Consider the following 25,862-nt stretch of genomic DNA (forward strand, 5'->3'; position numbering starts at 1 on the left):
ACAGAAGCAGGCAGCACCTGCAAAAGTACCTGAACAGGCACTTGGAAGAAGAGTGAACCGGAATCCACGCAAAGTCACAAAAGGGAGTCCCACAACGCCGGAGGACAACTCAGAAGGTTGTGCACTGCAGGTTAGAGTGTCAGGGACACAGGCTTGGCTGTGCACAAAGGAAATCCTGGAAGAGTGCACAGGAGCCGAAGCAGCTGCAAATCACGCAGTACCCAGCAATGCAGTCTAGCGTGGGGAGGCAAGGACTTACCTCCACCAAACGTGGACTAAGAGTCACTGGACTGTGGGATTCACTTGGACAGAGTTGCTGAGTTCCAGGGACCACGCTCGTCATGCTGAGAGGAGACCCACAGGACCGGTGATGCAGTCTTTTGTTGCATGCGGTTGCAGGGGGAAGATTCCGTCAACCCACAGGAGATTTCTTCAGAGCTCCTGGTGCAAGAAGGAGGCAGGCTACCCCCAGAGCATGCACCACCTGGAAACAGTCGAGAAAGCCGGCAGGATGAAGCGATACAAGGTTGCTAGTAGTAGTCTGGCTACTTTGTTGCGGTTTTGCAGGCATCCTGAGCAGTCAGCGGTCGATCCTTTGGCAGAAGGTGAAGAGGGAGATGCAGAGGAACTCCGGTGAGCTCTTGCATTCGGTATCTGAAGAATTCCCCAAAGCAGAGACCCTAAATAGCCAGAAAAGGAGGTTTGGCTATCTAGGAAGGAGGATTGGCTACTAAGAGAGGTAAGAACCTATCAGAAGGAGTCTCTGACGTCACCTGCTGGCACTGGCCACTCAGAGCAGTCCAGTGTGCCAGCAACACCTCTGTTTCCAAGATGGCAGAGGTCTCGGGCACACTGGAGGAGCTCTGGGCATCTCCCCGGGAGGTGCAGGTCAGGGAAGTGGTCACTCCCCTTTCCTTTGTCCAGTTTCGCGCCAGAGCAGGGCTGGGGGATCCCTAAACCGGTGTAGACTGGCTTATGCAGAGATGGGCAGCATCTGTGCCCATCAAAGCATTTCCAGAGGCAGGGGGAGGCTACTCCTCCCCAGCCATCACACCTATTTCCAAAGGGAGAGGGTGTCACACCCTCTCTCAGAGGAAATCCTTTGTTCTGCCTTCCTGGGCCAGGGCTGCCTGGACCCCAGGAGGGCAGAAACCTGTCTGAGGGGTTGGCAGCAGCAGCAGCTGAAGTGAAGACCCCAGAAAGGCAGTTTGGCCGTACCCAGGTTCTGTGCTAGAGACCCGGGGGATCATGGAATTGTCTCCCCAATGCCAGAACGGCATTGGGGTGACAATTCCATGATCTTAGACATGTTACATGGGCATGTTCGGAGTTACCATTGTGACGCTGTACATAGGTAGTGACCTATGTACAGTGCACACGTGTAATGGTGTCCCCGCACTCACAAAGTCCGGGGAATTTGCCCTGAACGATGTGGGGGCACCTTGGCTAGTGCCAGGGTGCCCACACACTAAGTAGCTTTGCACCCAACCTTCACCAGGTGAAGGTTAGACATATAGGTGACTTATAAGATACTTAAGTGAATTAGTAAATGGCTGTGAAATAACGTGGACGTTATTTCACTCAGGCTGCACTGGCAGACCTGTGTAAGAATTGTCAGATCTCCCTATGGGTGGCACAAGAAATGCTGCAGCCCATAGGGATCTCCTGGAACCCCAATACCCTGGGTGCCTCAGTACCATATACTAGGGAATTATAAGGGTGTACCAGTATGCCAATGTGAATTGGCGAAATTGGTCACTAGCCTGTTAGTGACAATTTGGAAAGCAGAGAGAGCATAACCACTGAGGTTCTGGTTAGCAGAGCCTCAGTGAGACAGTTAGTCATCACACAGGGAACACATACAGGGCACATACTTATGAGCACTGGGGCCCTGCCTGGCAGGGTCCCAGTGACAGACTAAAACAACATATATACGGTGAAATATGGGGGTAACATGCCAGGCAAGATGGTACTTTCCTACATCCCCACACCCCAACCAGCGTGGCCCACCCCAACCTTGCCTCCATGGCTGACATTTGGTATCCACCCAATTCCCCACAAATCAGAATAATTCAAACACCCCCATCACGAGCACTGTTCGTGTGTACCTGAGATTAGGACTGCAAAATTTTCATGCTACCATTAACCATGCACCCTAGGAGAGATCCCAGGACTATAGAACATGAATAGGGTCCGATGTTCAAACTGCACTCAGTCAACCAAAAAATCCCCCACCCCCCCCCACCCTCGGTTGAGCAATCTGAAGCAGTTGCCCCCTTCCCATAAGCATGTTGACATTCTCGCCCTCCTTCACTTTTCCTCAATCACAGTTTCAGTTATTCTCAAGTAACAACATGGCCGCCTCAGGTCAAAGAAGTCTCTTTTCCCGCACAGATCCACCTGTAGCCGTGCCAGGGGTAGCAGTGCATATGTGTTACCTCGTTCTTCTTGACCTCCACAAAGGACCTCCATTTCTTCTGTGTCACCATGCCATAGTCCAGAGAGAAGAAGATCCTGTTCCAATTATATTCCATGTCCCCCGGTGTATGTGGTTGCTGTTAACACATTGATTTTGTCCTTGTATCTTTGCATCCGGGCAATAAGCATGCACGGCGGAGCACCCGGTTTCGATGTACCGCCTGGTGTTCTATGGGCTCTGTCCACCTGTAATCCCCAGTCGGCCTTAAGGTCCGGCAGTATGGTCAGCAACAAGTTCTCCAGGAATTGTTCAATCAGTGCAGTTTGTGTCCCTTCTGGCTGCTCCAAAATACGGCTATTTACACGCAAACCTGTCTTCCAGGTCTGCATGTTTAGCTTCTTGCATCTATAGGCTGCGGTCAAGCTCAGCCAGTGTGGTGGCGTGCACCCCTACAGCCTCTTCCATTCCATCCGCTCTAGTTCCCAAATCTTTCACTTTGCCCGGCATCTTGTCCATATCCAGTCACAGTAGTGCTACTGTGTTGGCCACCCCATCATTTTTCTTCTTGATGGCCTTGTTTCCTTCCAGTAGCAAAGTTTTGAGCTCAAGCATGGATGGTGTTGCGGCCTCTCCCATCTCCTGCTCCTCACCAGAGTTCACACTTTGGGCCATCCTTGCCAGGCCATCCTCAATGCTGTGGTTTGGGGGCCGTGCCCGTATCCCCCCTTTGGCTGGGGAGGCATCTGTATCCTGTGGCATTCTCCTTGTGTCTGGGGAGGGGGAAGTGCCCGGACTACCCCCTCTCCAGTGTATCACCCCCCCCACCCCCTGTAGCTGGGTCTCAGTCTAATCGCTCTTCGCTCAGCTGTGTCTCAGTCAGCGGGCACCAATCTTGTGAATCTCGGCAAATCAAGCCACTAATTGGGGGGGGGGGGGGGGGAGGAAATCACCACCTGATGTCAGAACACCCCCAGCGCAACATCAGCCCATTCACTTTATATTATGAAACCGTCACTGACATACACAGCCTCCGTTTGTAGTATAAAGCTTGCTTCTGTCTTCAGGTCCCCACAGATCTTACCGCTCCCCCGATGCCCAGCCTCTGGTTCACTCAGTCTCTTGGGCTGGCATCAGTACACACCTGTGCCGCCATGCACAGCACGATCCTTCAGGCCCGGCAGAGGGTCCTATGCGCCCAGGTATTAATCTCTCGATTTCCTAGCTCCCAACTTCCTCCCCGAGCGTGGAGAGGGACAGTTGCAGTTCTCTTTCTCTAGGCCAGAAGTGGTGTTTGGCCTCCATGGCCACAAACCCCGGGAGCTCACCCCTCATAGGCCTCTGCAGCCGGGCTCCCTTTCGCAGCCCTGATCATCAGTGGAGGGCTACCCGGCCCTCAGCTCTTATGCCGGCCGATATGCCACTAGCGCCCTGCCCGTAGCAGATCCAGGCCCACATGAGTTGCACTGGGGCCCTGCCGCAGCCCTGGCCTCACTCCTTCCGGCTCCTCAGTGCCCCAACACCACTATCTCCTGCGAGCACTCATGCAGCCCGCCCATCATGTTTTCCGCCTTCCAGGCCGGCAACGCTTCGTAAGGGTCATGGGCAATGCTTTGTCTCTACCTGGCTGCCCCAGCTTCAGAGCAACCCCCGCCAGGCCCACGCCCATCGGGGGAGGGGAGGGGTTTGTCTATCCCCACTCAGTGGGTGTCACAGTAGGGCCCGAGAGGGGCACCAATACCAGTGATGTGTCAGAGCTACGGTGTGGTGCATCAGTTCAAGTGGCAATCTAGGCTCCCCCCCATAACTTATATTTTCAACAAAAAGAGCTTTCCAAGAGCTACTGGGAAGAGATAAGGTTCCATCCACGTGTTTTTCCTGAGAACAGGATTTGAATGGGCCGAAGTTGTGCGTTTCTACTAAAGAGTGTGCTTTTGGTGCACTTTTGTCTTGCGACAAATCTATACTCAATACAGCAGGTCAGATTTAGGTATGGTAGCAATCAAATAATCATGACTATAGACTTTGCCCGTTTATTGTGAAATGTTATGATAAAGGCAGTAGGCCTGACATTTATTGTGAAAAGCATATGGTAACATCAATCCATTCGAGGATGGATTGTTACTACTCTGCAAGTAAGCCCGCAATGAAGTTTGTTACATGGAATTTCACAGATTACCATTCTAAGCGAGAGTTCTGGTGTTGGTAACTCACCCAAATAAAAAATGGAGATGGAAGACGTGCATAACAGTAATCCTCATTTTGAAAGGAGGAGGGGTAGTGTCCCCTGGGTTGTGCTGCTATATACTGGGTTTAACTTTGCTCCTTTTGCGTAACCCGAATGAGTAGGTAGTACCCTTAAACCCACCATGATATTAATTAATTATTGATTATCCTTTGTAGTCAAGTAAGCCACGTTTCTTTGCTACCTTTTCTGGAAATTTTCGAATTGGCTATATATTGATGAAATAATAACACTGTTATAAAGCACTTGGCCTGCAACACAACTAAACCAGATGGTAAGCCTCATGAGCGAGGAGAACGGGCAGATTATCAAATTTGTCTTCAATTTTCCATTTCGCTCTTCTTCTAACCACCTTTTACTTCTTGTTCAACAGGTCCCTCAAATCAACAGGAAACCTTCCTACTTTGTTTTTCTTGTGATTTAGGTCTTTCCCTTCTTAGGACTGAAATGGTCTACCTTCAGACATAATGAAGGAGAACCCCATTTTTGACTACATGACTTGGAGTATTAGGTATTCTAAAATTATTGCTTTTACTTTCTCCTATTCTCCATCAAGATTATCAATCAATCAATATTTGTAAAGCGTGGCTACTCACCCGTGAGGGTCTCAAGGCATGGGGGGGCGGGTAAGGGGTGTAAGAGGTCTCATCAGAAGAGCCACGTCTTGAGGTTCATCTTGAAGATGTGAGCAACTGGCTATGTCGGTGGTGCAGGGGGAGGTTGTTCCAGCTCTTTGCTGCAGTGTAGGTTAAAGATCGTCCTTCTACAGTGGTTTTGCAGATGCGAGGTACGGTGGCCAACGCCATCTGGGCAGAGCAGAGAGATCTGGAGGGGTGTGGAAGGAAATGTGGTTGTTCAGGTAGGCTGGCCCTGCGTTATGGCCTTGTACGTGTGGGTGGGAAGCTTAAAGGTGATTCGGTTCTCGACCGGTAGCCAGTGGAGGGTCCTCGGTTGTTAGGAGAGGCGAGGGAGGTACAGAATGTTTCTGGTGGCAGCGTTCTGGATGAGCTGAAGTTTTTTGATGTTCCTAGTTGAAGTGCTGGCGTAGAGGGCATTGCCATAGTCAAGCTGGCAAGTGATTAAGACATGGGTGACTGTCCTGCGACAGTCTGTTGTGATCCATCTGAAGATCTTCTAAAGTTTGCGGAGTGTGTGCCAGCAGGAAGAGGCAACAGAGTTTACCTGGCGGGTCATGGAGAGGGAGGATGATTCCTAAGTTGTGGGCGTGCTCAGTCGGTGTAGGGGGGGCCGCTGAGGGATGTGGTCCACCAGGAGTCGTCTCAAGCTGAGGTGGCGTTTCAAAAGATGATGAGCTCAGTCTTGTCGGAGTTGAGCTTAAGGCAGTTTTCTCTCATCCAGGTGGCGACGGCTTCCATTCCTGAGTGGAAGTTCCTTTTGGCCTGGTCTGGGTCTTCAGTGAAGGAAATGGTGAGTTGTGGGTCATCAGCATGATGTTCATACCGTGTGTAGGAAGTTGGCTCTGTATGTGCTATTTCAAAGTAAGGAATAGCATGCACAGAGTCCAAGGGTTCCCCTTAGAGGTAAGATAGTGGCAAAAAGAGATAATACTAATGCTCTATTTTGTGGTAGTGTGGTCGAGCAGTAGGCTTATCCAAGGAGTAGTGTTAAGCATTTGTTGTACATACACCTAGACAATAAATGAGGTACACACACTCAGAGACAAATCCAGCCAATAGGTTTTTGTATAGAAAAATATCTTTTCTTAGTTTATTTTAAGAACCACAGGTTCAAATTCTACAGGTAATATCTCATTCGAAAGGTATTGCAGGTAAGTACTTTAGGAACTTCAAATCATCAAAATTGCATGTATACTTTTCAAGTTATTCACAAATAGCTGTTTTAAAAGTGGACACAGTGCAATTTTCACAGTTCCTAGGGGAGGTAAGTATTTGTTAGGTTAACCAGGTAAGTAAGACACTTACAGGGCTTAGTTCTTGGTCCAAGGTAGCCCACCGTTGGGGGTTCAGAGCAACCCCAAAGTCACCACACCAGCAGCTCAGGGCCGGTCAGGTGCAGAGTTCAAAGTGGTGCCCAAAACACATAGGCTAGAATGGAGAGAAGGGGGTGCCCCGGTTCCGGTCTGCTTGCAGGTAAGTACCCGCGTCTTCGGAGGGCAGACCAGGGGGGTTTTGTAGGGCACCGGGGGGGACACAAGCCCACACAGAAATCTCACCCTCAGCGGCGCGGGGGCGGCCGGGTGCAGTGTAGAAACAAGCGTCGGGTTCGCAATGTTAGTCTATGAGAGATCTCGGGATCCCTTCAGCGCTGCAGGCAGGCAAGGGGGGGATTCCTCGGGGAAACCTCCACTTGGGCAAGGGAGAGGGACTCCTGGGGGTCACTTCTCCAGTGAAAGTCCGGTCCTTCAGGTCCTGGGGGCTGCGGGTGCAGGGTCTCTCCCAGGCGTCAGGACTTTAGGTTCAAAGAGTCGCGGTCAGGGGAAGCCTCGGGATTCCCTCTGCAGGCGGCGCTGTGGGGGCTCAGGGGGGACAGGTTTTTGTACTCACAGTCTTAGAGTAGTCCTGGGGTCCCTCCTGAGGTGTTGGATCGCCACCAGCCGAGTCGGGGTCGCCGGGTGCAGTGTTGCAAGTCTCACGCTTCTTGCTGGGAGCTTGCAGGGTTCTTTAAAGCTGCTGGAAACAAAGTTGCAGCTTTTCTTGGAGCAGGTCCGCTGTCCTCGGGAGTTTCTTGTCTTTTCGAAGCAGGGGCAGTCCTCAGAGGATGTCGAGGTCGCTGGTCCCTTTGGAAGGCGTCGCTGGAGCAGGATCTTTGGAAGGCAGGAGACAGGCCGGTGAGTTTCTGGAGCCAAGGCAGTTGTCGTCTTCTGGTCTTCCGCTGCAGGGGTTTTCAGCTGGGCAGTCCTTCTTCTTGTAGTTGCAGGAATCTAATTTTCTAGGGTTCAGGGTAGCCCTTAAATACTAAATTTAAGGGCGTGTTTAGGTCTGGGGGGTTAGTAGCCAATGGCTACTAGCCCTGAGGGTGGGTACACCCTCTTTGTGCCTCCTCCCAAGGGGAGGGGGTCACGATCCTAACCCTATTGGGGGAATCCTCCATCTGCAAGATGGAGGATTTCTAAAAGTTAGAGTCACTTCAGCTCAGGACACCTTAGGGGCTGTCTTGACTGGCCAGTGACTCCTCCTTGTTTTTCTCATTATTTTCTCCGGCCTTGCCGCCAAAAGTGGGGCCTGGCCGGAGGGGGCGGGCAACTCCACTAGCTGGAGTGTCCTGCTGGGTTGGCACAAAGGAGGTGAGCCTTTGAGGCTCACCACCAGGTGTGACAATTCCTGCCTGGGGGAGGTGTTAGCATCTCCACCCAGTGCAGGCTTTGTTACTGGCCTCAGAGTGACAAAGGCACTCTCCCCATGGGGCCAGCAACATGTCTCGGTTTGTGGCAGGCTGCTAAAACTAGTCAGCCTACACAGATAGTCGGTTAAGTTTCAGGGGGCACCTCTAAGGTGCCCTCTGGGGTGTATTTGACAATAAAATGTACACTGGCATCAGTGTGCATTTATTGTGCTGAGAAGTTTGATACCAAACTTCCCAGTTTTCAGTGTAGCCATTATGGTGCTGTGGAGTTCGTGTTTGACAAACTCCCAGACCATATACTCTTATGGCTACCCTGCACTTACAATGTCTAAGGTTTTGTTTAGACACTGTAGGGGTACCATGCTCATGCACTGGTACCCTCACCTATGGTATAGTGCACCCTGCCTTAGGGCTGTAAGGCCTGCTAGAGGGGTGTCTTACCTATACTGCATAGGCAGTGAGAGGCTGGCATGGCACCCTGAGGGGAGTGCCATGTCGACTTACTCGTTTTGTCCTCACTAGCACACACAAGCTGGCAAGCAGGGTGTCTGTGCTGAGTGAGAGGTCTCCAGGGTGGCATAAGACATGCTGCAGCCCTTAGAGACCTTCCTTGGCATCAGGGCCCTTGGTACTAGAAGTACCAGTTACAAGGGACTTATCTGGATGCCAGGGTCTGCCAATTGTGGATACAAAAGTACAGGTTAGGGAAAGAACACTGGTGCTGGGGCCTGGTTAGCAGGCCTCAGCACACTTTCAATTGTAAACATAGCATCAGCAAAGGCAAAAAGTCAGGGGGCAACCATGCCAAGGAGGCATTTCCTTACACAACCCCCCCCCCAAACGAAAGAGGATGAGACTAACCTTTCCCAAGAGAGTCTTCATTTTCTAAGTGGAAGAACCTGGAAAGGCCATCTGCATTGGCATGGGCAGTCCCAGGTCTGTGTTCCACTATAAAGTCCATTCCCTGTAGGGAGATGGACCACCTCAACAGTTTAGGATTTTCACCTTTCATTTGCATCAGCCATTTGAGAGGTCTGTGGTCAGTTTGAACTAGGAAGTGAGTCCCAAAGAGGTATGGTCTCAGCTTCTTCAGGGACCAAACCACAGCAAAGGCCTCCCTCTCAATGGCACTCCAACGCTGCTCCCTGGGGAGTAACCTCCTGCTAATGAAAGCAACAGGCTGGTCAAGGCCATCATCATTTGTTTGGGACAAAACTGCCCCTATCCCATGTTCAGAGGCATCAGTCTGCACAATGAACTGCTTAGAATAATCTGGAGCTTTTAGAACTGGTGCTGAGCACATTGCTTGTTTCAGGGTGTCAAAGGCCTGTTGGCATTCCACAGTCCAGTTCACTTTCTTGGGCATTTTCTTGGAGGTGAGTTCAGTGAGGGCTGTCACAATGGATCCATATCCCTTCACAAACCTCCTGTAATACCCAGTCAAGCCAAGGAATGCCCTGACTTGAGTCTGGGTTTTTGGAGCTACCCAGTCCAGAATAGTCTGGATCTTGGGTTGGAGTGGCTGAACTTGGCCTCCACCTACAAGGTGGCCCAAGTAAACCACAGTTCCCTGCCCTATCTGGCATTTGGATGCCTTGATAGAGAGGCCTGCAGATTGCAGAGCCTTCAAAACCTTCTTCAGGTGGACCAGGTGATCCTGCCAGGTGGAGCTAAAGACAGCAATATCATCAAGATAAGCTGTGCTAAAGGACTCCAAGCCAGCAAGGACTTGATTCACCAACCTTTGGAAGGTGGCAGGGGCATTCTTTAAACCAAAGGGCATAACAGTAAACTGATAATGCCCATCAGGTGTGGAGAATGCTATCTTTTCTTTTGCTCCAGGTGCCATTTTTATTTGCCAGTACCCTGCTGTCAAGTCAAAGGTACTTAGAAATTTGGCAGCACCTAATTTATCAATGAGCTCATCAGCTCTTGGAATGGGATGGGCATCTGTCTTGGTGACAGAATTGAGCCCTCTGTAGTCCACACAAAACCTCATCTCTTTCTTTCCATCTTTGGTGTGAGGTTTGGGGACTAAGACCACTGGGCTAGCCCAGGGGCTGTCAGAGCGCTCAATTACTCCCAATTCCAGCATCTTGTGGACTTCCACCTTGATGCTTTCTTTAACATGGTCAGATTGTCTAAAGATTTTGTTCTTGACAGGCATGCTGTCTCCTGTGTCCACATCATGGGTACACAGGTGTGTCTGACCAGGGGTTAAGGAGAAGAGTTCAGGAAACTGTTGTAGGACTCTCCTACAATCAGCTTGCTGTTGGCCAGAGAGGGTGTCTGAGTAGATCACTCCATCTACTGTGCCATCTTTTGGGTCTGATGACAGAAGATCAGGGAGAGGTTCACTCTCTGCCTCCTGATCCTCATCTGTTACCATCAACAGATTCACATCAGCCCTGTCATGGAAGAGTTTAAGGCGGTTCACATGGATCACCCTCTTGGGGCTCCTGCTTGTGCCCAGGTCCACCAGGTAGGTGACCTGACTCTTCCTTTCTAGTACTGGGTAAGGGCCACTCCATTTGTCCTGGAGTGCCCTGGGAGCCACAGGCTCCAGAACCCAGACTTTCTGCCCTGGTTGGAACTCAACCAGTGCAGCCTTTTGGTCATACCAAAACTTCTGGAGCTGTTGGCTGGCCTCAAGGTTTTTGGTTGCCTTTTCCATGTACTCTGCCATTCTAGAGCGAAGGCCAAGTACATAGTCCACTATGTCCTGTTTGGGCTCATGGAGAGGTCTCTCCCAGCCTTCTTTAACAAGGGCAAGTGGTCCCCTTACAGGATGACCAAACAGAAGTTCAAAGGGTGAGAATCCTACTCCCTTCTGTGGCACCTCTCTGTAAGCGAAAAGCAGACATGGCAAGAGGACATCCCATCTCCTTTTGAGTTTTTCTGGGAGCCCCATGATCATGCCTTTTAATGTCTTGTTGAATCTCTCAACCAAGCCATTAGTTTGGGGATGGTATGGTGTAGTGAATTTATAAGTCACTCCACACTCATTCCACATGTGCTTTAGGTATGCTGACATGAAGTTGGTACCTCTGTCAGACACCACCTCCTTAGGGAAACCCACTCTGGTAAAGATACCAATGAGGGCCTTGGCTACTGCAGGGGCAGTAGTCGACCTAAGGGGAATAGCTTCAGGATACCTGGTAGCATGATCCACTACTACCAGGATATACATATTTCCTGAGGCTGTGGGAGGTTCTAGTGGACCAACTATGTCCACACCCACTCTTTCAAAGGGAACCCCCACCACTGGAAGTGGAATGAGGGGGGCCTTTGGATGCCCACCTGTCTTACCACTGGCTTGACAGGTGGGGCAGGAGAGGCAAAACTCCTTAACCATGTGGGACATATTGGGCCAGTAGAAGTGGTTGACTAACCTCTCCCACGTCTTGGTTTGTCCCAAATGTCCAGCAAGGGGAATGTCATGGGCCAATGTTAGGATGAACTTCCTGAACAGCTGAGGCACTACCACTCTCCTAGTGGCACCAGGTTTGGGGTCTCTGGCCTCAGTGTACAGGAGTCCATCTTCCCAATAGACCCTATGCGTTCCATTTTTCTTGCCTTTGGAATCTTCAGCAGCTTGCTGCCTAAGGCCTTCAAGAGAGGGACAGGTTTCTTGTCCCTTACACAGCTCCTCCCTTGAGGGTCCCCCTGGGCCTAAGAGCTCAACCTGATAAGGTTCAAGCTCCAAAGGCTCAGTTCCCTCAGAGGGCAGAACTTCTTCCTGAGAAGAGAGGTTCCCTTTCTTTTGCTGTGTTGTAGTTGGTTTCCCAACTGACTTTCCTGTTCTCTTGGTAGGCTGGGCCATTCTTCCAGACTCCAGCTCTACTTGTTCACCCTGTGCCTTGCATTGTGCTCTTGTTTTCACACACACCAGTTCAGGGATACCCAGCATTGCTGCATGGGTTTTTAGCTCTACCTCAGCCCATGCTGAGGACTCCAGGTCATTTCCAAGCAGACAGTCCACTGGGATATTTGAGGAGACCACCACCTGTTTCAGGCCATTGACCCCTCCCCATTCTAAAGTAACCATTGCCATGGGATGTACTTTTCTCTGATTGTCAGCGTTGGTGACTGTGTAAGTTTTTCCAGTCAGGTATTGGCCAGGGGAAACCAGTTTCTCTGTCACCATGGTGACACTGGCACCTGTATCCCTCAGGCCCTCTATTCTAGTCCCATTAATTAAGAGTTGCTGTCTGTATTTTTGCATGTTAGGCGGCCAGACAGCTAGTGTGGCTAAATCCACCCCACCCTCAGAAACTAGAGTAGCTTCAGTGTGGACCCTGATTTGCTCTGGGCACACTGTTGATCCCACTTGGAGACTAGCCATACCAGTGTTACCTGGATGGGAGTTTGGAGTGGAACCTTTCTTGGGACAGGCCTTGTCTCCAGTTTGGTGTCCATGCTGTTTACAGCTATGACACCAGGCCTTTTTGGGATCAAAGTTTTTACCCTTGTACCCATTGTTTTGTGAAGAGGTTCTGGGCCCACCCTCCTGTGCAGGTTTTTGGGGGCCTGTAGAAGACTCTTTACTATTTTTAGTTTTGGTTGTCTCATCACCCTTCCCCTGGGGAGTCTTTGTGACCCCTTTCTTTTGGTCACCCCCTGTTGAAGTCTTGGACACCCTTGTCTTGACCCAATGGTCCGCCTTCTTTCCCAATTCTTGGGGAGAAATTGGTCCTAGGTCTACCAGATGCTGATGCAGTTTATCATTGAAACAATTACTCAATAGGTGTTCTTTCACAAATAAATTGTACAGCCCATCATAATTACTTACACCACTGCCTTGAATCCAACCATCTAGTGTTTTCACAGAGTAGTCAACAAAGTCAACCCAGGTCTGGCTCGAGGATTTTTGAGCCCCCCTGAACCTAATCCTGTACTCCTCAGTGGAGAATCCAAAGCCCTCAATCAGGGTACCCTTCATGAGGTCATAAGATTCTGCATCTTTTCCAGAGAGTGTGAGGAGTCTATCCCTACACTTTCCAGTGAACATTTCCCAAAGGAGAGCACCCCAGTGAGATCTGTTCACTTTTCTGGTTACACAAGCCCTCTCAAAAGCTGTGAACCACTTGGTGATGTCATCACCATCTTCATATTTTGTCACAATCCCTTTGGGGATTTTTAACATGTCAGGAGAATCTCTGACCCTATTTATATTGCTGCCACCATTGATGGGTCCTAGGCCCATCTCTTGTCTTTCCCTTTCTATGGCTAGGAGCTGTCTCTCTAAAGCCAATCTTTTGGCCATCCTGGCTAACAGGAGGTCATCTTCACTGAGAGCATCCTCAGTGATTTCAGAAATGTGGGACCCTCCTGTGAGGGACTCACTATTTCTGACTAACACAGTTGGAGACAGGACTTGAGGGGTCCTGTTCTCCCTATTTAGGACTGGAGGAGGGACATTGGCCTCCAAGTCACTAATTTCTTCCTCTGTGATGTCATCATCAGAGGGGTTGGCTTTTTCAAACTCTGCCAACAGCTCCTGGAGCTGAATTTTGGTAGGTCTGGAGCCAATGGTTATTTTCTTTATATTACAGAGAGACCTTAGCTCCCTCATCTTAAGATGGAGGTAAGGTGTGGTGTCGAGTTCCACCACCTGCATCTCTGTATCAGACATTATTCTGCTAAGAGTTGGAATACTTTTTAAAGAATCTAAAACTGTTTCTAGAATCTAATTTCAAACTTTTAACAATCTTTTAACTCTAAAAGACAATGCTAAACAGGGACTTAACACACAAGGCCCTAGCAGGACTTTTAAGAATTTAGAAAAATTTCAAATTGCAAAAATGAATTTCTAATGACAATTTTGGAATTTGTCGTGTGATCAGGTATTGGCTGAGTAGTCCAGCAAATGCAAAGTCTTGTACCCCACCGCTGCCACCAATGTAGGAAGTTGGCTCTGTATGTGCTATTTCAAAGTAAGGAATAGCATGCACAGAGTCCAAGGGTTCCCCTTAGAGGTAAGATAGTGGCAAAAAGAGATAATACTAATGCTCTATTTTGTGGTAGTGTGGTCGAGCAGTAGGCTTATCCAAGGAGTAGTGTTAAGCATTTGTTGTACATACACCTAGACAATAAATGAGGTACACACACTCAGAGACAAATCCAGCCAATAGGTTTTTGTATAGAAAAATATCTTTTCTTAGTTTATTTTAAGAACCACAGGTTCAAATTCTACAGGTAATATCTCATTCGAAAGGTATTGCAGGTAAGTACTTTAGGAACTTCAAATCATCAAAATTGCATGTATACTTTTCAAGTTATTCACAAATAGCTGTTTTAAAAGTGGACACAGTGCAATTTTCACAGTTCCTAGGGGAGGTAAGTATTTGTTAGGTTAACCAGGTAAGTAAGACACTTACAGGGCTTAGTTCTTGGTCCAAGGTAGCCCACCGTTGGGGGTTCAGAGCAACCCCAAAGTCACCACACCAGCAGCTCAGGGCCGGTCAGGTGCAGAGTTCAAAGTGGTGCCCAAAACACATAGGCTAGAATGGAGAGAAGGGGGTGCCCCGGTTCCGGTCTGCTTGCAGGTAAGTACCCGCGTCTTCGGAGGGCAGACCAGGGGGGTTTTGTAGGGCACCGGGGGGGACACAAGCCCACACAGAAATCTCACCCTCAGCGGCGCGGGGGCGGCCGGGTGCAGTGTAGAAACAAGCGTCGGGTTCGCAATGTTAGTCTATGAGAGATCTCGGGATCCCTTCAGCGCTGCAGGCAGGCAAGGGGGGGATTCCTCGGGGAAACCTCCACTTGGGCAAGGGAGAGGGACTCCTGGGGGTCACTTCTCCAGTGAAAGTCCGGTCCTTCAGGTCCTGGGGGCTGCGGGTGCAGGGTCTCTCCCAGGCGTCGGGACTTTAGGTTCAAAGAGTCGCGGTCAGGGGAAGCCTCGGGATTCCCTCTGCAGGCGGCGCTGTGGGGGCTCAGGGGGGACAGGTTTTTGTACTCACAGTCTTAGAGTAGTCCTGGGGTCCCTCCTGAGGTGTTGGATCGCCACCAGCCGAGTCGGGGTCGCCGGGTGCAGTGTTGCAAGTCTCACGCTTCTTGCGGGGAGCTTGCAGGGTTCTTTAAAGCTGCTGGAAACAAAGTTGCAGCTTTTCTTGGAGCAGGTCCGCTGTCCTCGGGAGTTTCTTGTCTTTTCGAAGCAGGGGCAGTCCTCAGAGGATGTCGAGGTCGCTGGTCCCTTTGGAAGGCGTCGCTGGAGCAGGATCTTTGGAAGGCAGGAGACAGGCCGGTGAGTTTCTGGAGCCAAGGCAGTTGTCGTCTTCTGGTCTTCCGCTGCAGGGGTTTTCAGCTGGGCAGTCCTTCTTCTTGTAGTTGCAGGAATCTAATTTTCTAGGGTTCAGGGTAGCCCTTAAATACTAAATTTAAGGGCGTGTTTAGGTCTGGGGGGTTAGTAGCCAATGGCTACTAGCCCTGAGGGTGGGTACACCCTCTTTGTGCCTCCTCCCAAGGGGAGGGGGTCACGATCCTAACCCTATTGGGGGAATCCTCCATCTGCAAGATGGAGGATTTCTAAAAGTTAGAGTCACTTCAGCTCAGGACACCTTAGGGGCTGTCTTGACTGGCCAGTGACTCCTCCTTGTTTTTCTCATTATTTTCTCCGGCCTTGCCGCCAAAAGTGGGGCCTGGCCGGAGGGGGCGGGCAACTCCACTAGCTGGAGTGTCCTGCTGGGTTGGCACAAAGGAGGTGAGCCTTTGAGGCTCACCGCCAGGTGTGACAATTCCTGCCTGGGGGAGGTGTTAGCATCTCCACCCAGTGCAGGCTTTGTTACTGGCCTCAGAGTGACAAAGGCACTCTCCCCATGGGGCCAGCAACATGTCTCGGTTTGTGGCAGGCTGCTAAAACTAGTCAGCCTACACAGATAGTCGGTTAAGTTTCAGGGGGCACCTCTAAGGTGCCCTCTGGGGTGTATTTGACAATAAAATGTACACTGGCATCAGTGTGCATTTATTGTGCTGAGAAGTTTGATACCAAACTTCCCAGTTTTCAGTGTAGCCATTATGGTGCTGTGGAGTTCGTGTTTGACAAACTCCCAGACCATATACTCTTATGGCTACCCTGCACTTACAATGTCTAAGGTTTTGTTTAGACACTGTAGGGGTACCATGCTCATGCACTGGTACCCTCACCTATGGTATAGTGCACCCTGCCTTAGGGCTGTAAGGCCTGCTAGAGGGGTGTCTTACCTATACTGCATAGGCAGTGAGAGGCTGGCATGGCACCCTGAGGGGAGTGCCATGTCGACTTACTCGTTTTGTCCTCACTAGCACACACAAGCTGGCAAGCAGGGTGTCTGTGCTGAGTGAGAGGTCTCCAGGGTGGCATAAGACATGCTGCAGCCCTTAGAGACCTTCCTTGGCATCAGGGCCCTTGATACTAGAAGTACCAGTTACAAGGGACTTATCTGGATGCCAGGGTCTGCCAATTGTGGATACAAAAGTACAGGTTAGGGAAAGAACACTGGTGCTGGGGCCTGTTTAGCAGGCCTCAGCACACTTTCAATTGTAAACATAGCATCAGCAAAGGCAAAAAGTCAGGGGGCAACCATGCCAAGGAGGCATTTCCTTACACCGTGGCTTCGGACGATGACAGCAAGAGGGGCCATGTATTCGTTGAACAGTGTGGGACTTAGTGAGGATCCTTGGGGGACTCGGCAATTGACTCCTGTGGGTCTGGAAGTGTAGGGCGGGAGTCTGACCCTCTGCGTCTTCCCGGAGAGGAAGGAGTGGATCCATTCTGGGGCTCTTCCATGGATTCCTATGTTGTGGAGTCTGGTGTGCAGAGTGCTGTGAGAGACCCTGTTGAATGCTGCCGAGAGGTCGAGGAGTATGAGTGCTGTAGTGTGGCAGTGGTCTAGGAGTAATCAGATGTCGTCGGGGCAGCCAGAAGGGCTGTCTCCATGCTGTGGAAGCCGGACTGGGAGCTGTCCAAGGGAGTTGTTGGCCTCTATGAAATTCCATAGTCTGGCGAGGATTGCTTTCTCCAGTACTTTGTTGGGGTAGGGTAGCAGCGAGATGGGCCGGATATTCTTTAGTTCTGATGGGTTAGCTGAAGGTTTGTTCAGGAGAGGGCGTATTACGGCGTGTTTTCAGTCCTCCGGGAAGGTACTGATGAAGCAATTGATTGTGTTTCGGAGCTTTGGGGTGATGGCTCTGATGTATATTTGGTGCGGGCAGGGGGTCGGAGGGGGCTCAGGAGTGGGTGCTGTTCATGATTTTGACTGTTTCCTCTGTGGTGAGCGTGGACCAGCTGTGGATAGTCTACGTGGGTTCGGAGGGGGGGGGGGGGGGGGGGGGGGGAGGTTTGGTCATGGGGAAGGGGTCGGTCACAGGTTCTGGTGCCAGGATTTTCTGGGAGGAAGCTGTCGTAGAAGTCCTGGATCTTGTGGTGGAAAAAGGAGGCATGTTTGTCGCAGAGGTCCTGTGACGGGGGATGCTGGTGGCTTCGGAGGGGGGATTTGTGAACACTTTGTTGACTGAGAAGAGTTCCTTAGAGTTGTGTGCGGAGGAGTCGATTCGCTCCCAGAGTGCGTCCTTCCTTGCGTACTTCATTTTTCGTCGGTGGGCAGTGGTTGAGGCTCTGAATGAGACAAAGTCTTTGCTGGTTTGGCTGTTCCTCTATTTTTTTCTCTAAAAGTCTGCGGGTACGCTTTAATTCTTGGAGTTCGGTGGTGTACCAGCTGGCTTTCTTAGGGACGTGTTTGGCCAATGTCAGCCGTGGATGGACTAGGGTGTCGGCACATTTGGTGATCCATGCGTTGAGATTGCGCGCCGCTGTGTTGGCGTCGGAGGGTGGTATTTGGTGAGTGATGAGGTGAGATGCTCGCTGGTAATTTTGTTCCATTTCCTGTGGGGGTGGGGAGGGGTCCTGGAGGTGCAGGTGTGGCTGCTGGGTGCAGAGATTGTGAAGTGTAGCAGCGGTAGTCGGTCCAGTCTGGGGTGGAGATTGTCTTGACAGTGATCCGGTTGCTTGAGGTGAAGGTGGGGTCCAGTGTGTGTCCTGCAATGTGTGTGGGGTGCAGAGGCCAGCTGAGGCCAAAGGTGGTGAGGCTGTTGAGCAGTGCAGTGGTGTTTGGGTCGGTGCAGTCCTCTAGGTGGAAATTTAGGTCGCCGAGGAGGAAGTAGTCGACTGACGCCATGACACTATATCATACCCCCAAGTACCACACAATAGCACTCCCAAATACAACACTACTTAGGCTACAGACAACAGGAACGTCCATCACCATTATTTTTTCAGAATTGCTTGTGCTAAAAAAAAATAATACACAATACATACTATTTGCCACCTGGTTGTTTTACAATGATATTCGAAAAAAACTATTTTCTGGCTGATCTGCTGACCCGTTTACTGTGGTTTGGTTTTGTCTCCCCCATTTCCCTTCATTGCTTTTAATATTATTTTCCATAATTGAATGTTGGATATTTTTGTTATTTGGTTGTCTGGGTGGGATTAATATACTGCTTTTGGTCACATAACTACTACAGCCTTGTGAAAGCTCTAACCCTACGTGCAATTTTGGGGGTGAAACACGTGTTGGATGAAATCGCTTATGCACGTATTCTCTTAAGACTAAACTAATCCTCATATTTAAAACAACATTTAAATAAATCACTTTTTGAACACAGCAAATGATAAGCATTTGCATATCACTAAGTTTCTGAGATTTAACTCATCTAAACTAGAGTTCCACAAACATCTACAAAGGTAATAGGTCTGATTGTTTACTATGATAAGTTATGATCAATGCAGTATGCCTGACATTTATTGTGAAAAGTGTTTGTTAAAGTCAAAATGCACATAAGGGTGGATTTTCATCATTCTGCATTAAGGCCATCAGATAGGAATTTTGTTATATGGAATCTCAGATTTTACAAGTGGGCAAAGATTTTATTACTGACCACCCACTTTGACAAACCGTGGGTACAAAAGACTTGCACTGTGAGAATTCTTGTTAACCCCTCATAGATGAGTGTATTTTGCTTAAACAACTGTCATTTGATATGCATTTGTAACTTTAGGGTAGGATGTCAAATGGCTGCCTTGTGGGGAAAACGTACAATCATGCAATAGGCCTGGTTATGTACAATAGGAGTTGGTGTTGGTTATGATGGCAAGACAACAGTAACAGCTATAGGTCTAACTAGTGCACTGGGAAAATGTACTTCAGATGACATAGGCTTGATCTGTTTACAAGTAATGACAAAGGCAGTACGGCAGATTCATTTGCTATGTAAAATATGCTAAAGCCAATTGGGTGATTTATTTTTTCTCTGAGTTAGAGCCTACAGTCAAGTATTTTGTTACATGAAACCTCAGATTATATTTGAAGGGAGGAATTTTAATGTTCGTTATCCCAGTGATAAAACCTAGGGGGTAGACGTTTTGCACACTAATATGTCTTGCAATAATCTCTTTGGAAGGCCTGCCAAGCCTTAGCTATCTGACAGAATCCTTAAACAATACATACATCCATAGATATAAATATATGTCCAAATAGACTTAGAGTACCTTTGGGTCAACCCTCATCTGTCACTGGTTTCTAAGTGTCATTTAAAGTCTGCTTACATCTATGATAGCGTACTGCATGAGGTAATGGTTCAGCCACTTCAGTCAACTGTTTCTCCTGCCTTATGAATGGCAGCATTTCTGATCACATATACATTCACCTGAAAATGAGTGTGGTTCAGTGTCCGAGCTGGTTGGCCAGTTCTTTAGTTTTGAATTTTATCTTTTTATAGCTCCCCTTTAGTTTCTTTGCTTCTCTTTTTACATTACTTTTTCGTAAGAGGCTACTACAGCTCTCCATGCAGTGTTAACTGGCTACCTTGCTCACCGCTTGTTTAATTTACAGGGCACCTCATTCATGTGACCACATGCTCCCACCAGGCAACCATTATGCAATGCATTTGCCCATAGTGTGTCACTGTTTTGCCAATAAAAGATGGCTAATATATTGGTTCTAAATGTGGCAGCCATACTAGAAATGTAAAACAATAGAGTATGTACAATAGCACTCCAAATAAGGCACCAAATGCCATGTTTAGGTTTGTTATTGTAAGTATATGTCTGCCGTACTTAGTTGGCAATATGTTTTCTTTTTTTTCCACTAGCATTCTTTTAATTTATCCTGCATATGTTGTTGCATGTACCTGTGTTTTATTGTGGTTGTGTCAGAAGGTGAATGCAAGATTGAGTCAGTGGATGGATGAATAAGTGCAAAGATGTGTGGCAGAGTGCATGTATGATGACTTGAGTGTCTAAACACATCAATGACACAAAAGTTACTTTCATTCATAAGCCATACCTATAGGCTTGGCCAATGATTGTTAATTTAATTCAGTTATCCTCTGGTAAAAGAGTTAAGTCAGTTATTTAGGACTGATATGTGGCCAGAGACTCCAGGAAAGATGGGAAAAAGCTACCAAGCATACCAATTACAGTCTTGAGAGAGATGTCTGTTGCTCATCCCTTCAATCCACAATGGAAAACAAAGTCTTACCAGGAGCACTATATGGCCTCATATTCCGCGCTTCCACGTCAGATGAGGTTTCTTCAGATATCTGTACATTCAAATCTAGAAGGGAGAAGAATAAGAAGCTGTGAGATAAGCAGAATGAGACACTAGGTGCATCACTGGTGAAGGATCCATCACTCAACATCGAATACTCAGATGGTTAAGCTTTCCGTCAAGCTGCCCACTGTGGTAGTAAAGTATCATCGTAAGCAAAAATAAAAAACTAGCAAAATAACAGTTAATTTAAGTTTTCTGAAGTAAAAGGAGATCACACAATGACATTTCCCACATACTAACACAAACCATCATTACTGACCACAGGAGGACTGTAAATAATGAAGACAATGGCGTAGCCGCTACCAGAGACATTGAAAGACTCAAACACACCATTAAGGCCTTGCAAAAGCTGGGAGAGACAGATGAATACAATCCTGAGATGAACATAAGATGATCCCAGAAAAAAATGTTAACCCCCTATGATGGGTTAATGAGCATCGAACATTCAACCATCGATATTACTTCAGCTGTGCCTTTAATCAAAACCTTAGTAACAGTCAAAAAAAGCAACACAAAACATTAAAAGTCACAGAACTTGCACAGTGGGTACCTAAACAGGGCATATAAAAGTCTATAGGCACTAGTCTTATTTTTGTGGAGCAGAACAATTACCCTATTCCTAATGTAGCAATGAGGTTCATGACAGTCATTACACCGGAGCAAAAAAAAACAAAAAAAAAACCTGTAGACAAAGTCCAAGACTACATCATTTTGAGGTATGACCAGAATCTGGTCGATGGTTATTGTAGGCATGTCTAAAATCTGAAAGCACCACAGGACCGAAAACATGGCTGAAGCGTACTACCCAACTGCTGATAACATGTTAAAAGTAAAACTTTTTAACCACAAAAAAAACTTAATTCTGGCATAAAACACTTGCAAATATTAAGTCTAAATAGGGGGCTGGCCCATACACATTTTAAATTATCTTGAGGCCCGGAATCCACTTAATTAACACAGCAGTGAAAAAACTTGGTGCGGGCCTCGCCACAATCTCCATTGTGACATCAGGTTGCTTTACATGCAACCCATCCAGAGTCATTGCTTTCAACCAGAAGTGGCGACAATCACTTTTCCAAATTTGGCTGCAGCAACGAAATCACTTCAGATTCATTTAAAGCCACTAAAGAATAGACAACTGGGAGACATGACACTTTTCAAAATATTTTTTGGTGGAAAGAAAACACAATATGCCCCAAATGTTACCAATTTTAAGAATGTGGCATTGCTATAAAACTCTAATAATTCCTTAGCGTGTGTTGCGTTCCACTGATGGACAACAAGTACATTCTATCTGCCTGAATTTCCAGGAATGGTTGTGCGATTAATTTAGAAACGTATTTGCATTGTTGTTATCCTGATAATCTAGCATGGTTCAAACTCTGCCAGACTTGGGTTGGTTCCCCAGTCATATCTCAAACACATGTACCATGAGGGCATACATATGGCAGACATACAAGACAGTCAACACCTTTATCTAAATAATAAAACAAGCACTGGTAAAGCAAAAAGGTCTGGGTCTAATGCACTAATTCATGCACGTTAGAGCAAGATACAAGAGAAGGATCTATCAGGAGTAGACTGAGGTCTATAGTGTAAAATATTTCCTCAGGCAATTCATGTCAGGCAATTCATGTCAGGCACTGGAGTGGAGGCGGACAGATACACGCTAATAGCATTAGCTAAGAGAAAAATTTACAGTGAGCTGAGACAAGATGTGACTGACAAGTTTTCAGGCCTATAAATGAAGGAGGCTAGTTGAAATAAAGTAAATGGTTGAAATGGGCAGACCCACAGCCTGACCTAAGTATATTGTTGGCAATACGTTTGGTCGACAGCTCTTATGTCAAAACCCAGACCTAAAAATGGCCTGACTGGAGGGGGGGGACGGGGGAAGTGAATTTTTTTTATTTTTTATTTTTATGATTTATAAAACGTTCTTGAGCACTAAGAAATTATACATTTTGCTTCTGCTGCAAGTGCAAACATTTCTATAGCGTGTAGACCAGTGGTTCCCAACCTGTAGTCCGGGGAAGCCTCCTCCAGTGGTCCGTGACTGCATTAAAATTAAATAATAATAACAGATTAGGCCCCCAGGTTTCAGTAATGACTCAGTGTGTGTGTGCGTGTGTGTGTGTGTGTGTGGGGGGGGGAGAGGGAAGGGGGGAGAGGGAAGGGGGGAGAGGGAAGGGGGGAGAGGGAAGGGGGGAGAGGGTGGTCCCTGAATTCCAATAATGATTCACTGTGGGTCCCTGGGCTCCAGTAATGATAAAGTGGGGGTCCCCAGAAGTCAAAAGGTTGGGAACCACTGGTGTAGAGGGTCCCTTTAACATACATTGCAGTCACTGAAAGAACAGCACAAAATAAAACACGTACGTGTCTGACTATTACACAGCTTACCTTAATGTTCCTTTGCACAAAGAGAGAAGGACAATGCTTCATTCAAAACCAGTCTAAGATATGGCGAATTAAGGTGTACATGGCGCAATTGTTAAAATAATATATTTTTTTTCATAAGGGTAGGGTTCTGCTTTTTATAAAAGCAGAAACTGGAACAAATGGGGCGGAGGAGGGATAAGATTAAGCAGTCTATGGTTTCACCACTTCGTGTGAAATACAAGCACAACTGTAGCCTGGAGGCTAAAAGTACATTTAAGGTAGGATGACATAATCCACTTCACAGAACAATCCACATATACTGCAAAGGAAGGGTAACGCATGTAAAAGTATCTTGAAGAACCAGCTGTACGTTCAATAGACCCGCTGTGCCTTTAAAGAATCTGAAACTCACATAATGAATTGCAGGAGCAAATAAAAAAATATGGAACATCTCTCAAGAAAAAGATTGTCGCTCATGTAGACTTTTGGGAATCTGATAAAACTCATATGTTTTCCTCCTGTTCTTATTTATCAGTTCTTCAGGCTTTGGTATAGCTTACCCTTATGATGGGTTAGGTTCTACTGTAATTTTATTTTACTGTGTACGGATTTGTTACACCATGCTCTTAAATGTATTTTTTTTAATGTATTGTTTGTAATTTATCTCTCCACCATCAAATTTGCAGTTAATATTTGCACTCTGCAAAACCTTGTAAAATAACCGGACAATAAGATGCATACACAATTATATATATATTTAATTGGGAGATCCCATCTTTGTGTGTGGACATTTTTTACCCAGCCTTGTTACATTTCTTTGTTTTAAATTGTAAAAAAGTAGATTACATTAAAATAGATTTTTCTGCATGCCTGAGCTTTCTAATGAACAAGCCATTAATGGGAGCAATTGATCTGGGTGCTCTTGGCCAAGTAACAACCAAAACTAGGCTGCAAACAGAAACCTTTCAACAAAATCTCACATCAAACCTGAAATCACTAAAAAACAAAATACGTTAATTTAAGCTACTGAGCTGCTGTATATAGTGGTTTCAACTGAATCAGTGGATAGTGGACACTGGCGATTGGTGGTTTACTGTTAATTAACTGATGTTCCAGAGCTCCAGGTATTACTACAGTAGTTTGATAGTAAAGGGGCTATTTATAAAGGTAAACTTAAAGATGGATGTCTATTCTTACACTTTGTAGTACGTTTAGTGTTTTAGGCTGTTCACCATTTCCTAATAAGTTTACTACAAAGTGTATTCTTAAACTTCTCTACCTTCTGAAACAAAGGCGTGGAGCCTAATTTGCAAGGTTAAGGTTACCAATTGTTACTTTTTCCCAAGTAGGTAGAGCTAGGGAACGTTAAAAAGTTTATTTAACACTATAAAACATAATTACAAATATTTTAAGATAGTAATGTGAATTAATTGTATATATTTATTTTAAATGAACAAAATAAAACAATGATATAGCACCATTAACACAATTTTTAATACAATAGATCAATGTAAAATATTTTTTAAAGCTTCAGTAAAGAAAAAACACCTAAAATTATCTTTTACATTATGTAGTAAAAAATAATAAAAGTAAAATATAGAATTCATTTAAATTAACTTGGAGCAATGAGCTTGCTCCTTCATGGGTTTGTGAATGTCCCTCCCTAAACACCTCTCTAGACCTCTTAACTTCTCCTTAATCCTCTCATAGCCCCTTCTCTACAGTAGGTGTTGCCCATTTTTTCAGCCACTTTCCCATCCCTTTAACATTTACTGGTAAAACGCAAATATACGTTTATGGAGATCTCTGCAGTTGGGGAAGAGATCTCAGTAGAGAAAAGGTAGGAGGAGCGGAAGCGGAGACCTTTGCATGTACATTTGTGAATAGCATTTTGTAGCATGTGAGTAATGCTACTGTAGTATTACCAAATGTACTGCGAAGTGCAGTTTGTGAATAGTCCCCTAAGCACTTTGTACCCTGAATTCCCCATTGGTAGCTGGATTGAAGCGGACTTCAAAAGGCAGAAGCAGGTTTGGTAATCAAATACAAAAGGGCACTTAATCATGCACAAACTCAATGAGGCAGAGTTACATAGTTTACTGCAGTGTGTCCTATCTTACACACTGTTAAGGCAAGCAAGTTACAACAATAACCACAACTAAAATCTACAAGACCCTATCATGTTCATGGGTCAAGATGCAACTAAAAGTAGTTTGATATCATCTATGGGCAAGGTGCTGAAAATTTCACAGATGACTATAGACAAATGTATTCTAAAGGACAAATATTGCAAAGATTCAATTTGTTCATACCAACTTGGGTCTTTACTACTGGCTTGGATTACAGTCCAGGACAATTAACTAAATGGGACAGATTGAATGCTTTTATTCTTGAATGGTGAAATGATAAGTCTACTAGGGGCCCGAATTGCAGCAGGCCTCCTCAAGAATCTTGTACGTGTTTCCAGCCTCTGGCCAACTGTGACATAAATAGAGAACACCTTATCCCAAAGCCCTGAATTCAGTCAGGTGATTCTCTCAGGACATGCTGTAGAGAGGAGTGTGTGATCCTCCTTTTCAAATTTGCATGTCAACAGGGCGGTAGAGAATTTGTAAAAATATGTAGAGGAGAACTGGAAAAATCACAAATGGGTGGAATAAGAGAAGAGGTGCTATCTACACAGATGCTGCCATCCACCTGACAAAAGCTCTTTTTACAATAGAGACACAATTAGGGACCAATGACCACGACTGCATTTTGAAAAAAGTGTGATTTGTGTTGCCAAATTAAAGTATCTATGAGTGGGCAAGGCCTAAGAGGCAGGATGCTGTATTCCGTATTTCTACCATCATGGTATATTCATGTGACATCTACTTTAGAGAGAAAGCTGCTCCTTAACAGTTGCACA

At 46.9% G+C, this 25,862-nt stretch overlaps 1 protein-coding gene across 4 annotated transcripts in view; it reads right to left on the reverse strand.

Annotated features, from left to right (window-relative positions):
- Positions 1-25,862, reverse strand: part of KDF1 (keratinocyte differentiation factor 1) — a 120,663-nt gene that overhangs the window by 6,159 nt on the left and 88,642 nt on the right. For all 4 annotated transcript variants that reach the window (XM_069224073.1, XM_069224071.1, XM_069224072.1 and 1 more), the window contains one exon: positions 20,504-20,578. In XM_069224073.1, the coding sequence (XP_069080174.1) occupies positions 20,504-20,578 (75 nt within the window). The remainder of the gene's footprint in view (positions 1-20,503; positions 20,579-25,862) is intronic.

Source organism: Pleurodeles waltl, chromosome 3_1, assembly GCF_031143425.1.
Source record: "Pleurodeles waltl isolate 20211129_DDA chromosome 3_1, aPleWal1.hap1.20221129, whole genome shotgun sequence".
NCBI classification, from domain to species: domain Eukaryota; kingdom Metazoa; phylum Chordata; class Amphibia; order Caudata; family Salamandridae; genus Pleurodeles; species Pleurodeles waltl.